The 15,213-nt window shown below is 36.1% G+C and overlaps 2 protein-coding genes across 2 annotated transcripts; one reads left to right on the plus strand and one right to left on the minus strand.

Annotated features, from left to right (window-relative positions):
* The first annotated feature begins 5,197 nt into the window (after positions 1-5,197).
* Positions 5,198-10,368, plus strand: LOC116106776 (protein tesmin/TSO1-like CXC 2). The gene is made up of 10 exons (XM_031393099.1): positions 5,198-5,251; positions 5,869-6,032; positions 6,120-6,897; positions 7,908-8,374; positions 8,459-8,533; positions 8,748-8,928; positions 9,153-9,248; positions 9,323-9,389; positions 9,581-9,722; positions 9,808-10,368. The coding sequence occupies exons 1-10, from the start codon at positions 5,198-5,200 to the stop codon at positions 10,130-10,132; spliced, it is 2,349 nt and encodes a 782-aa protein (XP_031248959.1). The 3' UTR covers positions 10,133-10,368.
* A 247-nt stretch (positions 10,369-10,615) lies between these two features.
* LOC116106766 (ER membrane protein complex subunit 2-like) lies at positions 10,616-14,913 on the minus strand. The gene is made up of 9 exons (XM_031393090.1): positions 14,558-14,913; positions 13,502-13,566; positions 13,068-13,116; positions 12,572-12,666; positions 12,329-12,414; positions 12,175-12,234; positions 11,993-12,074; positions 11,284-11,397; positions 10,616-11,028 (listed from the first exon to the last, which is right to left on the minus strand). The coding sequence occupies exons 1-9, from the start codon at positions 14,742-14,744 to the stop codon at positions 10,861-10,863; spliced, it is 906 nt and encodes a 301-aa protein (XP_031248950.1). The 5' UTR covers positions 14,745-14,913; the 3' UTR covers positions 10,616-10,860.
* Between the last annotated feature and the right edge of the window lie 300 nt (positions 14,914-15,213).

A 15,213-nucleotide genomic window follows, 5' to 3' on the forward strand; every position in this document is an offset into this window, starting at 1 on the left:
TGAGATTCTTTCTTTAATTTCACAGGACTGCATTAAGGTTTTGCAGAAGAAATTTCCAGAGAGAAAAGGGTTGGTGAGTTGAACAACTATTTTCTCCAAATTATTACATTTATGTCTTAGATTTAGACTGAACGTCCTCAGGGATGTCAGCCCATCGGTAAGCTTACCGGCCATGAAAAGCATCAGCATCACTCTTCACTTTATGACGAGTTATTAGCCCCTTAAGCTACTCCACCAGAACTTCTTTCTCCTCAAAATCTTGAAAATTAATTAGATAATTTGCTGCGTTAGTCAATGGTGGATTCTAAAACCTTGGTAGTTTCAATCCCTTGAGTTCTTTTTCTACAGTAATTTTTTTATTTACATTGTCTCTTCAATTTCATTACTTTAGACTGAAAATATAATTTCTTAAGAATAAATTAAACTTTCTAGGCTTAGCAATCCTTGTGGGTTCGACCTCGTTGCTTATATTTCTATATCCCAACAGACTCAGTAAGCTTGCGAGTACATTTAAAATTTGCACAACAACCCCTTAAGCCACCACTCTTGCATAAATAACATGCCTTCTATAGATAATTCTTTCATTGTGCTGGTAGATCTATGTAATCTCAGTTTGTTAAAACAGTGATGCTGAATTTAATACAATTTTAATTAGCCTATATAAAAATGCATATTAATAGTATATATATTATTATTACAACACCATTGTTGAGAGAGAGGATTATTCTTTTAATTTCTATAACCTATCATGCATGTTCAAGTTGTACACCATTAATTACCACAATATCTTATAACTTCAATTAATTTTTGCAGTATAGCTCATTGAGAAAGAGACTATCATTAATTATTTCTTTGTCTAACCAAAAGTTTTCATTGATCGATCAAGTACTATATCTTGATATCGTTATAGGTAAATATGTTTTAATATATATTTTTTGTATGAAATTTTGGACAGATTTAGTGGAGATCCAGATCCTCTCAAAAAATTAAGGGACATTACAATTTGCTAATAACAAAATTAAAGAACTTTCGTGTATGCAAATGATGAGCGTGAGCATAACCCTGGAGCTCCAAGTGAAATTCTGGGTTTGCCGATTGGCTTCCACCTTGGTGTGCATATCTTAAACCTTTCCCTCGATGTTTCCTGCACAGCTTTTCTGTCTTGCTTCTTGAAAATACTCTTTCCTTTCTTGTTCATATCTTTCAATATCAGATCAAGTACACCAGTTATAAAAGATATATTTCTCTCAGTCTTTGCTTCATGATCACCACCACCTTCCAAGTTTGCGTGTGGTTTGCCATTCAGATTCGAATCTTTGATTATCTTTGCCCTCCCATCTGCCGTAAGTTTCCATCTTATAACTAGCCTCTCCCTTTCACCCTGATCAGTAGGGTTATGGTCAGAACCCACTTCATCATCTAACCCTTTGACTTCAATGGCAGTAGCGTTTTGCAAACCGTTCTTCACCTCAGTTTCACCGGAATCCACTTTATAGCTGCTCTTGGCTTTCCCGAATGTCTGTTTTGCAGGCTCAAGGGCTTTCTTTTTATTTCTTCCAACCGATTCAAAGTTTTTGTTGATTTTTGTTTTGGGTTTGGTTCCGACTTTACTTGGGTGGCATGGAAAACGAATACTTTTGCCGGCGGTGGCAGTGCCAGTGGCTCTGTGTGAATTAGATGAATGATTCTGAAGAGAAAGAGAGGGATAGTGAACTTTTATCTTCACCATTCTGAGTTTGCAAGAAGAAGAAAATAATGATGAGAATCAATTAGGGTTGTAGTGAGATTATGGGAGTTGTTATATGTATATATATAGATAAGCTTGATGTTTCCTAAACCTAATAAGACACACATTATTGTATTTTAATTAAACTCAAAATCAATATTTAACAGATAATTTATTGATTTAATTATCTGAAATTTGATCAAACAATAAAAATCTTATCGAAGTTTCTGAAAGAATTCTATACGAAAGATGATTCCAATCGTGTAGCCCCGAGAAAACTAATTAAGCTTGGGCTAGTTTTTCGGAAAAAGAATGGCTATATTGTTACTAAAGTTTGGTTATATAAGACCATTTACAAGTTTAATTAATTACAAAATCTTTTTAAACTTTTTATTATAATTTCAAGATATTTCTCTATCAATAACTCAAGTGTTTGGAAATGGATTAAATCTTTAGCAATTTATTAAAGAGTAAACGACTTTTGCCCACCCAAGGTTTGTCTTAGTGACACTTTCCCACCCAAAAAGTATCAAAATACCACTTTCCCACCCAAAGTTAATATTACATTACTACCGAAAGCCAATTTTGACAGATTCCGGTAGTGAAAATTCTTTCTGTAACCACCATTTGAAACTTCGGTCTCCTTTATATAAAACTCATCTTACTTCGACATCTAATTTCTTGTCGATTGTCAACCACCGTAAAGCTAGGGTTTCCTATTCTGAGCTTATTTCCAGTGGCGAATATTCAATCGATACCCACCATTTAATCCACCAGCATCAACCCTACAAAAAACCTCTTACCCTGGCTTCTGGTAACTTATCGATATCGACTGAGAAAATGAAGTGTATTTTGGGTATTAACGGAATATAAACGTTGGGTGAAAAAGTGGTATTTTGAAACTTTTTGGGTGAGAAAGTATTATTAGGTTGGAAAATGTGAAATTTAGGATTTGCCGATTGCCTTGCACCCGGGAAGTCTATATCTTAAACCTTTGTCTCCATGTTTCCTCCTCAGCTTTTCTGTCATTGCTTCTTGAAAATACTCCTTCCATTCTTATCCATGTCTTTCAATATCAGATTAAACACACCAGTAATAAAAGATACATCTCTCTCAGTCTTTGCTTCACGATCACCATTATCTTCCAAGTTTGCGCATGGTTTTCCATTCAGAGTTAATCTTTGATTATCTTTTCCCTCCCATCTGTTGTAAGCTTCCAACCTTATAACTAGCCTCTCCCTTTCACCCTGATCAGTTGGTTTTTCAGACCCACTTCTCCTTTTATAGCAGTTTCCCCGAAATCCACTTCAGAGCTACTCTTGCCTTTGTCAAATGTCCGATTTGGAGGCTCAAGGGCTTTCTTTTTATTTCTTCCAACTGATTGAAAGTTTTTGGTGATTTTTGTGTTGGGTTTGGTTCCGTGTTTGCTTTTTTTCCTTTTTAATGAATGATTTAGGCGTATTTTAACTAATTCTTCGAGACTTTGGAATTATTAGTCAGGTAAGAATTTTAGTGGATATCCCCATTAGCAATCGAAGAGAGACTCGAACTCAAGACTACACTCAAAAGTCTCTATCCTACGACTTGACCATTTAGAGATAGTTTTCCATGTTACCTTGGGTGGCTAGGAAAATGAATTGTTTTGCCAGCAGTTGCAGTGCCAGTGGATCTATGTTAAGTGAACTCATTACTGGGTAGGTTTAGGAAACTTATTGGGTGCGTTTGGTGTAGTATTTTGGATAGGATTTTGAGGATAGTATTGGATTGTTGGATAGGGGAGTATTACGAGGTAAATTTAAAAAATTTATGAAAAAGCCCTTAGGTTTACTAATTTAATTAAAGACTCTACTATATAAAATGACAAAAATACCCCTACCACCTGTAGTGTCAGATTCCGGCTGCCACTGCCGGAATCTGGCCGGAAAATTTCGTTACGGCACAGACCGATCGGATCTATGCCGTAACGCATCATTATGGCCTTTTCCGGCCAGATCCACCACGGATCTGGCCGGAAAAGGCCAGATCTGGCCGGGCTGGAAAAGGCCAGATCGATAGAATTCCGGCCATTTATGATCAGAATTTAGGCCGTTGTACAGATTCTGGCTATCACCAGCGGTGGTTGCCAGAATCTGACAAGTTGGGTTGATGGGGGGTTTTTGTTAATTTTTAAAAAAAAATTCAGGGGGCATTTAGTGAAATTAATAACCTTATGGGGTCTAAAAGTAATTAAAAAAATAGGGTAATATTTCTGGAATAGTGTACCAAACATTATTTGGAGAATAGGATTACGAATATGGATAAAAATAGGGATCCAAATGCACCACAAAATACTTCATAAAATTTATGCACACCTTCGATTCACATATTTTACTTGCAACTTGGTGTCATATTCAAAAAATGAATTTGAAAATGAAAATAATTCAGATTTTGGGTGTGTTTGGTTTATTATTTTGGCTAGAATTTTGGGAATAATATTGGGTAGTTGAATAGGGGAGTATTACGAGGTAAAATTTAAAAATTTATAAAAAAACCCCTAGGTTTGCTAATTTAATTAAACACCCCAACATATAATATGACAAAAACACCCCCACCACCCGCAATGCCAGATTCCGGCCACCACCACCGGAATCTGGTCGAAAAATTGCGATACGACACAGACTGGTCGGATCTATGTCGTAACGCATCACTATAGCCTTTTCCGGCCAGATCTACGGCCAGATGTGGCTGTCGATAGCCAGAAAAGGCCAAAGAAGTCCATCTTTGACCGTCGTTGATGGCCATATCCGTGGTGGATCTGGCAGGAAAAGGCCAGATCGGTGAACTACCGGCTAGTTATGGTCGTGGTGTAGGCCGTCGTACAGATTTCGACTACCACCGACGGTGGTTGCTGGAATCTGGCAAGTATGGGTTGATGGGGGTGTTTTTGTTAATTTAAAAAAAAAAATCTGGGGTTATTTAATGAAATTAATAAATTTAAGGAGTCTAAAAGTAATTAAAAAAATATAGTAATATTTCTAGAATAATGTGTCAAATAATATTTGAAGAATAGGATTGAGAATATGGGTAGAAATAGGGAGCCAAACGCACCCATTGTAATTGGTATTTATTAAAACCAAAATTTTTAAATATATAATATGATAATTATGCGTTTCCTAATTGTCAGATAATTTGGTTGCCTAGTTGTAAACTTGGCAAATAAAAGCGACGGGTTCTCTAGACTAATTTTTTTTTTTTTTTTCCTCTTATTTTTCAAAATTAATAGTATTTATTATGACTTTTGAGGCTGAGATTGGGCCCGGTTCTGGGCCCGGGTTTACCAAACCCAAGAAAAAAATTAATTTCTTCTTTCCCGCCTCTCGAAACGCTTTTGTGTAGAAACTAGAAACTAGAAAGTAAAAGTGTTAAGCTGCGAGTTTCAGTGGAAAAATATGCAGAGGAGGAGCTACAGCAAGGACTTAATAGAAACTACAGATGGATACTCCAGATAAGAACCGAATTACTGCTACTTCGCTGTCCAAGTTTGAGGTAAATTTGTCAAACCCTTCCATTTTTTGTTTTGGGTTTTGTGAATTTACTTCAGTTTCGAGAGAATGACACAATTTGTGAGGTTTTGGCGTTGGGTTTTTGTTTTGATTATGATTTAGTATCTGGGTTTTTGTTGGTTTTTATTTTTATTTGAATTTGATGAGGCTTTTGAAGTACAAGCTGCTTTAATTGTGTGTACGGTTAAGGTCTTGTCATCGTTGATTTAGTTGAATTATTCTGATGCGATAAGATTTTTTGTGATTTAAGCAAACGAAAATGTTCGTTTTCAGGTTTCATGCACAGAAAAAAAATTTGAAATGCTATGATGAATTTCTATAGTGAGGAAACCTTTAAATGTGCAGGATGTTTCTTTTGTGCTTTTTCTTGTGGACATTCCCATAATTGCCTTTCTGTTACTGTGTCCTATTAAGCAAGCATTAATTTAAAATGGGCCGTTTTTCTTTTGCCTTGTCCGGCTTGGACCCATTTGATTTTTGCTTGGCAAAATTCATATTTCTGTGTTTGTGATTAGGATTTGTTGTTAACTGTTAAGATAATCTATTGCTGACTATGTTTTTAAGGCTATGTTGTGATAGAAAATGCTTGTCAACATGTAGGATTCTCCTGTCTTTAATTACATCAACAATCTTTCACCCATTGAGCCGGTTAAATCCGTACACACTGGTCACTCATTCAACTTGCTGAGTTTTACTTCTCCTTCATCTGCGTTTGCTTCACCGCAGTTCAGTTCCTTCAGAGAATCTAGATTTTTACCTAAAAGGTAAAACTAATTATTCATTCTTGCTTCATTTCATCCCATAATAAATAATCGTTTTGGACTTTCAACTGATGTTGTTTTTGTTTATAGTAATCAATCCCCAGATCCATTGAAGCCTGAGCATACTCTCTGTGGAAATGAAAACAAACCAAGTGAAGGGGATTCAGAAGTTGCTCAACCATCTGTTAGGTGTGCCCAACAACTGGAATGTCTTATGCCACAGAATCCTGCTAGAGAGATCACTCTTGAGCCACTTAATGAACCCTTGGGCTTAGCTATTGAGTTGTCAAAAACAATGAAATATGATTGTAGTAGCCCCGTTAGTAACAAGGTGTCTCGTGATGCAATGCAGACAAGCAAAGAGCCAGAAATGGCAGCTGGACCATCATTTATTCAATCCAATGAGGATGACTTGAGAGGGAGACACCAGTTTGAAACGAAAATAAATTTGCGTAAAATTCTTCGAATTGAGCAAAGTGAAGAAGTAGCAGAAAGTGATTGGAGCTCATTGATTTCTGATGTCTCTGATCTTCTAAACTCTAATCCATCCATTGTTGAGTATAATTTTGAGGAAAAAGACCAGACGACAGTGGATCCTGGAATGGTGTCTTTCATCTCAACAGCCCTACATCCCCCTCATGATAATTCCAATGATTTAGAGCAAACGGTATCTACCGGTCCAAGTGGTTCTTGCAAACAGAGTGAAATAAGAGAAGCAGTAACTCAAACTGGAGAAATCGGGGAACTGAAGGATTTGGATCAGACACCTGATTTTCTTTCTAGCACTCTTCTGAATAAGTTAGTTGTTAGTGAGTCCAGAACAGAAGTGGATGACAAGGGAGAAAAGTGTGGCCAGTCTAGCTGCAAGGTAAAAAGATAGATTTATTGTAAACTATTTTCAAATAGGAGTTGCACATCTTATATACAATTTATTCTTGATAGATACCACCTTCTATTCGTTATATTTTTCCTTGTGACAATTCAATGGTGAATTTACTTGCATAATTACCTTCATGAATGGTCTAAACGGTATAGCTGTTGTATTGATGAAACAACAATTTTCAGTGTTACAGAATAGGAAATTATCTGGAATATCTTTTGTTATAATTGACTTATCATTACTTTCCAAGTGTAATTTTTATTTTATTTTCATTTTTTATGACTTGACTGTCCCTCAAGAGTGTTTTATAAAAAACGATATCTGACTTCAAGAAGAGTTATTGTCGCTCTTCTGTTGCCTTTTAGAGTAGAAATGAACTGTGACAATCGTGTTTTCTGTTGATTATATCTAGCAGAATCTCTAATAACAATGCCCTATTTGTCAAAATAAAAAATAGGTCAACCAAAATCATTGTCAATGTATGGTAATTGCATTGAATCTGTTTTAATATTAAGAGTTGTACCCTCTTTCAGTTCTCTGGATTGTTGATATTTAATTAGAAAAATACACTATCTAGAAGTAGATCTATAATGGAATGCAATGAAAGTTACAGTAGTTTGTATAAGGTGAATTATGGGAAGAGAAATTAATGTGGAAATATGAGAGTTCTCAAGTCTATACATGCATAGCAAATTTTTTACTTCATAATTAGAGGAAAACTTGAACAGGTCCCCATGTAGGAAAACAGTCAGCCACCTCCACATGATTTTATCATATATGAACGCAACTTGGAACTTTTACTAATACCAGCTAATCATGGTGATTTGCTTCTCAAATATCATGTTTTGTACTACTATAATTTGAAATATTACTAGCAATGAAGTGGTCTGAAAGTCAATTTAATGCTTTCTCAAGAGCCTTGCATAGGGGAACGCTTATTGGCGGTCACAGTGAGTGTATCAATAATTTTTTCCCATGTTTTACCTGATTTCCTGCAGCAGCTTAAGATACGAAGGCGTTGCCTGGTTTTTGAGAAGGCAGCGGGTCTCAAAAAGCAAGCTGAAAATGAGTCTAACTGTACTTCAATCCAGTTACAATCTGATCATGAAGTTGCATGCGTAGGAAAGCAGTTGGTCCCAGGTAAGAGGGAAAGTGGTTACTCTTCGTCCATATTACCGGGTGTTGGATTGCACTTAAATGCTCTTGCAGCTACTTCAAATAATGGCAAGATTGTCAAGTGCCGAACTCTACCTTCTGGAAGGCAACTAATAAGTATGACAAGTTCCATGTCCTCTGTTGGTTCTGTGACATCCAGTCAAAATCTTAATGAATCGTCGACTCTGCACTCCATGGAAAGGGATTCATTTCCCTGTGACCATAAATTTAAGGTGATGGAAAATGCTCTGCAAACATGCCCAAGTGATGGTGGTGAAGAATTCAACCATTCTGATCCCAAGATAAAGAGGTATGTATAGCAATAACTACTTTTGGACATCTGATCAGAAATTCTTTTGCTCAGAATTTAGAATTGAACTACTATAATTTTCAGATACAAGCCAGAGCCTGATGATGAAAGTAAGGCCTGCAAGCGCTGCAATTGTAAGAGGTCAAAATGCTTGAAGCTGTAAGTTTATTGCTTTTTGTTTTGGTTTAGTAGTCTATATGTGTGTGTAAGATAGTTTTCTTTTTTCTTTTGTTCAAGTTTGATTATGTTTCATCTTGCAACTTGTCACTGTTATCATGTCAGTTTCCATCAATTTACTGGGTACTAGGCAGTCATTTTCCCTTTCATTTGTTATTCATTTATTTATTTATATGATTCATGTTCTTTGACACAGTTACTGTGAATGCTTTGCCGCTGGTCTCTACTGTGTAGAGCCTTGTTCATGTCTAGATTGCTTTAACAAGCCTATTTATGAAGATACTGTGATGGAGACTCGTAGACAGATCGAATCTCGCAACCCACTTGCATTTGCTCCGAAAGTGATTAGAAGTGCTGACTCTGTTACAGAATATGGGGTTAGAAGTTATCATTGATTATTCTATTTTCAGTCATCGTAGCACCAGTCATTACAATCCATTCTTTGCATGGCCTTATTCTTGAGTGCACAATGCAATACCACATTGCTAAAATTCGTGAGCTTGGGGCTGTGATGGCTTTTCTGTAGACCTTTTTCCCTTAAGGTTCCTTCAACAATTAACAATTATCTTTAATAATTCACACTCTGTATTCATTTATGCAGGATGAAATTAACAAGACTCCAGCTTCAGCCAGGCATAAGAGTGGATGCAACTGCAGAAAATCAAGCTGCTTAAAAAAATACTGCGAATGCTTTCAGGTTTTTGTTTTTTAGCTCAGTATAAGTTCTAAAAGGTTTCCATCTGATATCAACACTGTTGTTTGTGCATGAAGGGCGGTGTTGGATGCTCTATAAGCTGCAGATGTGAAGGATGTAAAAATGCTTTTGGAAGAAAGGATGGTAAGTGTTAATCTGGTTCTTTTATATTCCCATGCATCTGTTAACGAATCGTTTTATTAATCTGTTCAATTATCTTATTATAACATTGTTTCCGGAACAAACTTCTCTCCCACTCTTACATAATAGGTTGCTACTTGCTAGTAAACGCATTTCTGACTGCAGTTTCTTATTTTGCCTTTCTGTTCCATTAGGAGGTGATGAAACTGAAGACGAAGGGGAAGAATCAGAAGCCTGTGAAAAGAATGAATCAGACACAACCTTAACTGATAATGTGGTCAAAAAGGGTGAAGAGGAGTATCCAGATCTTCTGATGATACCTTCTGATGTTACCAGGTTCCCTATCTCAGCAATCTAAATTAGTTTTCATCTGTTGTTAATTATTTGCCATGCTATCGACTTGACTGTCGTTCATCTTTAGGGGTAAACGCTCAGGATCATCTCTTTCTACTTTTGGTCCATCTCCTAAGCTGTCCACCAGCATAAAGCTTCGAACATCTAATCTTTTCCATCAGCCCAAATTTGAAACACATCTTCAGGTGATTCCAGAAGAAGAAACTCCCAAGAATCTTGAAAGCAATTACTCACCTACTGGTGGTGGTGGTGTGCACTCAGCCTCTCCAAACTGTATGAGGATTTTACCGCCTAATAACAAGACAGGATCATCACAATTTAGGTATAGAACTAGGAGGTTGACTCTGAGACAGATAACATTCCCATCAGCCACCCCAAGAGAACCTCAGTAATAATCTAAAAGCTCAAGTTTTCTTCAAAGATGCTGAGGTTTGTTCTGGTTGTGCTGAGTGTGAGCCAATTAAAGGTTTTAAAATATAAGAAAAGAAAAAGCATGCCTACCTCTGGTAGGTATCAGGTGTGTCATCTTTCGGTGCCAACCTCATAATACTAAATAATTCCATAAAATTTAATATCATGTATCATATTCCTATGTCTTCTATTGTACAACTTAAAGAAATTCCTGCACTGTTGCTGTATTATTTCGTGAGTTTTAATTCACAGCTTTCATGTGATCAATTTAACCCTGCAATTTTTGTTTCTATGGAGCAAAACTGGCCTAAAGGTACAATAAAAGCGGACTGGTAAATCAGAAAAAATCCTGAAGGAGAAGGAATTCGTACAAAGGATCCTGATACATATCAGGTATGAGCACCCATATTTAGGTGCATACATAAACAAGATTAACTCCACATATGAGAGGCAGAGAAAGCAAATGAATATAACCTTTGATCTTTATGCAGGGGAAAATTTTTATCTCACAACATTATCAGTTTGCCAATGGAGCATCTAAAAAATACATAATGTCCTAGTCTTAACGACCTTTAGAAAAAAACAAAGAAAGAAGATGCTTCAATTAATGACCATCTAATGTTTTTGCCAATTCACTTCTGTTCTACGCTGTGCCGGTGACCCTAGTTAGAGTTGAAATGAGAATCTTGAACACCAAAGGCAATGTGAATTATGAAATTTTCAAACTTCTTAAAGCAGAAGCAAGCAGGGGAAGCTTTCCAGGAGCTCTCTGTTTGTAGTCTTTCTCCAAAGCAGCAGCTGCCAAAGATTGCAGCTCTGGACCCTCCTTATCTTCCTTGTTCCGTCCTTTCGTTAGTTGTGCAATGGCCGAGGTACACTGGCAACCAGGATTTAAAACTCAGTCAAGCAAAGTTAATTACTACAGGATGACAACAGAGGAGCAGAGAGAAATCAACTATTAAGACACAAGATTGTATAAAAGAAATTAAAGAGCCAATAGGCCAGTCTTGTACCGAAAACCTAAAGTATAATATCAAAGCCAGCACCCAGCAAAAGAAGTGCCAAACAGAGATTAATGTCCCCAATACACACAAAGTTCATCTGAAGAGTATGTGCCAAGAGAAAAGCTCACCAAGCAGAGGCCAAAGAGTGCTCTAGTATTCTTGCCCCCAGTCAAGTCTATCGTGGATGCATAGTATTTCTTAGCTGTCTGAAGGTTTTCTAGTCCACCAAGTGTGTATAACACCTGTTCAAGAAATCAAAAGAAGCATATGTTAGATTTACACCTATATTACTGTTCCTTGTGCAAGGATATAACTTTTTTAAGTCGGAAACAATGCATGAACAATAAGTCTATCGAAATTGTAAGTTGGAGCACACCAATAATTTTCAATCCACATACTTATTCTCCCTTTCTTCAGTGGAGGGGGAAACGCTCCAGAAGAAAACAGAAAATATTGAAAACAATAAACAAAAGTAGTAAGCTCTTTCCCCCTCTTTCTGTGAGCAGAGAAATGCTCTCTGAAGGCAAAAGGTATTCAATGCACAAACACAGAAACATAATTCATTAAAGACTAAAAACCATTTTGTCATCAATCACTAAATTTCTAGAAGTTGTTCCCCATTCAGATGATGGATTAAGTTTTAAGAGATAAAAGAAAAGAAGTTTGTTTAAGAGGCAGTTGCTTTAGCGTACAGAACACAAGAAAACTTTCTTAAACTATTCAAATACAGGATCTTTGAACTCTCCAGTAATATCTCTACCATAAAAACCAAAAAAAGAAGGAAATATTTCATTAAACAATCAATCACTGGTAATAAGAAATAAAGAAGGCACTCACATCAGCATACGCTAGGTGATGAAGTGGAACAGTTGGCTGCGATAGTATGAGCTCCTCATAGCAAAAAGCAGCTTGTTTGTACCTAATTTACAAACACAAAGAAAACTAAGCTATGGGAGGAAACAAAGAGTAAACACAAGATAGAGGAAGGACAATTTAGGGGGAGGTGGAAGAGCACTCACATTTGCAATGATATATATATTTCGGCAAGTTCTCTCCAGGCATCATGATCTGCCATAAATCTGAAAAGAGTGGAAATACAACAGCTTAGCCATATCTGTTTTGTTTATATATTATCAGAAAAGGAAGGGAAGAAGAGGCTTGAGAGAAACTCACATTTCCAGATATTTATTAAGCAAATCTATGGCTCCTGAATAGTCGCCTTGTGCCTTTGCTATAGATACTCTCCTTTTATGTAATACCTGTTTCAGAAACATCACACTGTTCGGCATTAAACAGTTCTTCACTTTCCAGATAAAAAAGTATTATATTTCTCACACAGGAACGATAGAACAGTCAATAGACTCCATTCTTACAGAAAAAGAAATTCATTTATGCAGAATCAGTTACAGAATTTACCTGATCAAGTGGATTATCCTCTAAAAGGCCTGAGTAGGCTTTCTCTGCCTCTGCCCACAATCCCTTTGCTTCAAGCAAAATAGCCTCTAACCTTCCTGTGATTCATGCAAATAAAGAACTAATATATGAGCAAACTTGCCTATGCACATGTTGATAGGCATTAAGCTTTAAACACTTATGGACTGATCAGCAAGGCAACGAATTAAGAATCTGACCATTCATCTTCAAAATGTTTGCAATTTACAGAATGACCATGTCAAGAATAAAAAACTAAGCACATTTATTGATACTAAAGTGTGTCTGCAGTAATAAAAATAGATTTAGACTGAAGGTCCTCAGGGATGTCAGCCCATCGGTGAGCTTACCGGCCATTAAAGGCATCAGCATCACTCTTCACTTAACAATGACCAACACAGCAAGCTTATGCATGGATAATTTTCCCATAGAAACTAAGACATAAATGTAATAATTTGGAGAAAATGGTTGTTCAACTCACCAACCCTTTTGCTCTCTGGAAATTTCTTCTGCAAAACCTTAATGCAGTCCTGTGAAATTAAAGAAAGAATCTCATAAAAACAACCTACCAATAAGCAAAGTACATAAGTTGGAAAAATGCAACATCAAGGCAATGATAAAGAAAAAGGACCAGTTTACAGAATCCAAAAACTAACTTAAGGAAGTAGGCTTGAAGTAGAAATTTTGTCCAAACAATACAAAAATCAATGTGAAATTATGATTACAATGCATTTCCAGCAGCAGATAGCCATTGCAACACAATATCCAGAAGTAGAAACCACTTTTGTGGTTCAACTGGCATTTCTGAGAAACTAAATCATGGAACGAAAACAAATCTATAATCACTTTGTTACAGTACACAAAAAATATTGAAAAGAATCCAAAAAGGAAAAACTTAAAAAGGGAAGAACAAACCTTCGCAACATCAAGACATTGACAGTCCATAGCTGCAATTGATACCTGTTCATACAGTGTCCATTCTGCATCAAAAAAACAAGTATTTGTTGGTCACAAATATTTGAATGGATGAAAAGCAGTACAACAACCAGAAACAGCTAGCAGGCAAATATATTATATTGATAAAACACAACTAAAACAACAATTTAAAAAGTTACATTGATGAAACACAACTAGAACAACAATTTAAAAAGTGTTAATTGAGCCTATACTATGAACCACAATTTGGCAAAATAATAGAATACTGTATCCAAATTGCAGATTGAACTAACTACCAATAGGATCCATAAAGTGGTCATCCAAGTAATCCTAAAGATACAAAATCTTAAAGTGTATTAAGGAAAAAGGTTCTCTCTCCTTTTTCTGATTCTTGATTCTCCTTGACCTTTCACCATGAATTTCACATCAAAGGCTTAAGATCCAATTGGTATTTCCAACAATAGTTCCAATGCTAGCTAATTATATCAATAAAAAAATTAATTACTCAAAATTCAGTCAATATAATAAATTAAAAAAATTAAAAAACCTAAGCCCAATGACACATAAAAGTTATCGATATTGAAAAAGAAAATATCTTACCGACCAAATTGAAATGAACTTCAAGAATCAAAAACACACACAATCGAACAAAAGAAAACAACAAACCACAAATTCTCTGTTCAATTCAATCAAGTAACAAGGCTTCAATGTCACATGTGACAAATCAATCAAATCAACTAACTCAAAAATACCTAAACTTTTATAGACTGTACCGCCACTTCCTTCTCATACCTAATTGAAAACAAGCTTCAAAATCTCATAAACCCAGTTCAACAAATCAACAGAATTTTCACTAGTAATTACATCTGCAAGCCATACGAATCACATCCAATCCAAATGAAGCTTCGAAATCTCAAACCCACCACAGAAAACCGTTGAACAGATCAAAAAACTTAAAAGTCGAGCTCAATGTAACAATTCCAAACACAAAACAAAACAAAACAAAACCCAATTGAAGAAATCAAGAGAACTAACCATCTGGGCCAAGACTGGATCGCTTCTTGGGGTCATTCAAGATCGATAAGCCATGCTTCAAGACCTTCTCAGGACGTCTAACCTTGAGCTTCTTTACTAAACAAAGATACTCCCAAGCTCCTCCTCCGCCATTATCAACCTGGTTCTCCAATCTGTTCAATTGGGTCTCTTCTGTCTTGGTCACCATCTCTCTGTGCGTGTCTGTGTGTGTGTGTGAAAATAACAATGTGAAGTGGTGTCTCTTTGCTTTTGGATCTCTTATTAGTTTGATGTATGTTTGTTTGTGATTGTTAATTGACTTGGGAGTTCTTTTGTGTGTTTTGTTGGTGTACCCGCTTCCAATTATTGTTGAAGGCCAAGTTGCGTTTGGTCGGTAGATTTTTTTTAGGGAAGTACTTTTGAGTAAAACCGTAGAACTGAAAAAGGGCCATGAGCTTATTTGTTTAAAATTTCAACAAAAGGGTTATTAAAATTTTACAAAGCATGGGCTATTTTGATATTATGTGTGCAGGCATTAATTTTCTAATGGTAATTTTGATTAGATTCTACAAGTACCGAACCTATATACTAGTAAGAGTAACACTAGTCTTACAAAGAGGTATACAAAGAAACAATTCATATCCTTAAAATTCATGATTCTCTCTCTTTCTCTCTCT

Source organism: Pistacia vera, unplaced genomic scaffold (assembly GCF_008641045.1).
Source record: "Pistacia vera cultivar Batoury unplaced genomic scaffold, PisVer_v2 Contig521, whole genome shotgun sequence".
Classification (NCBI taxonomy): Eukaryota; Viridiplantae; Streptophyta; class Magnoliopsida; order Sapindales; family Anacardiaceae; genus Pistacia; species Pistacia vera.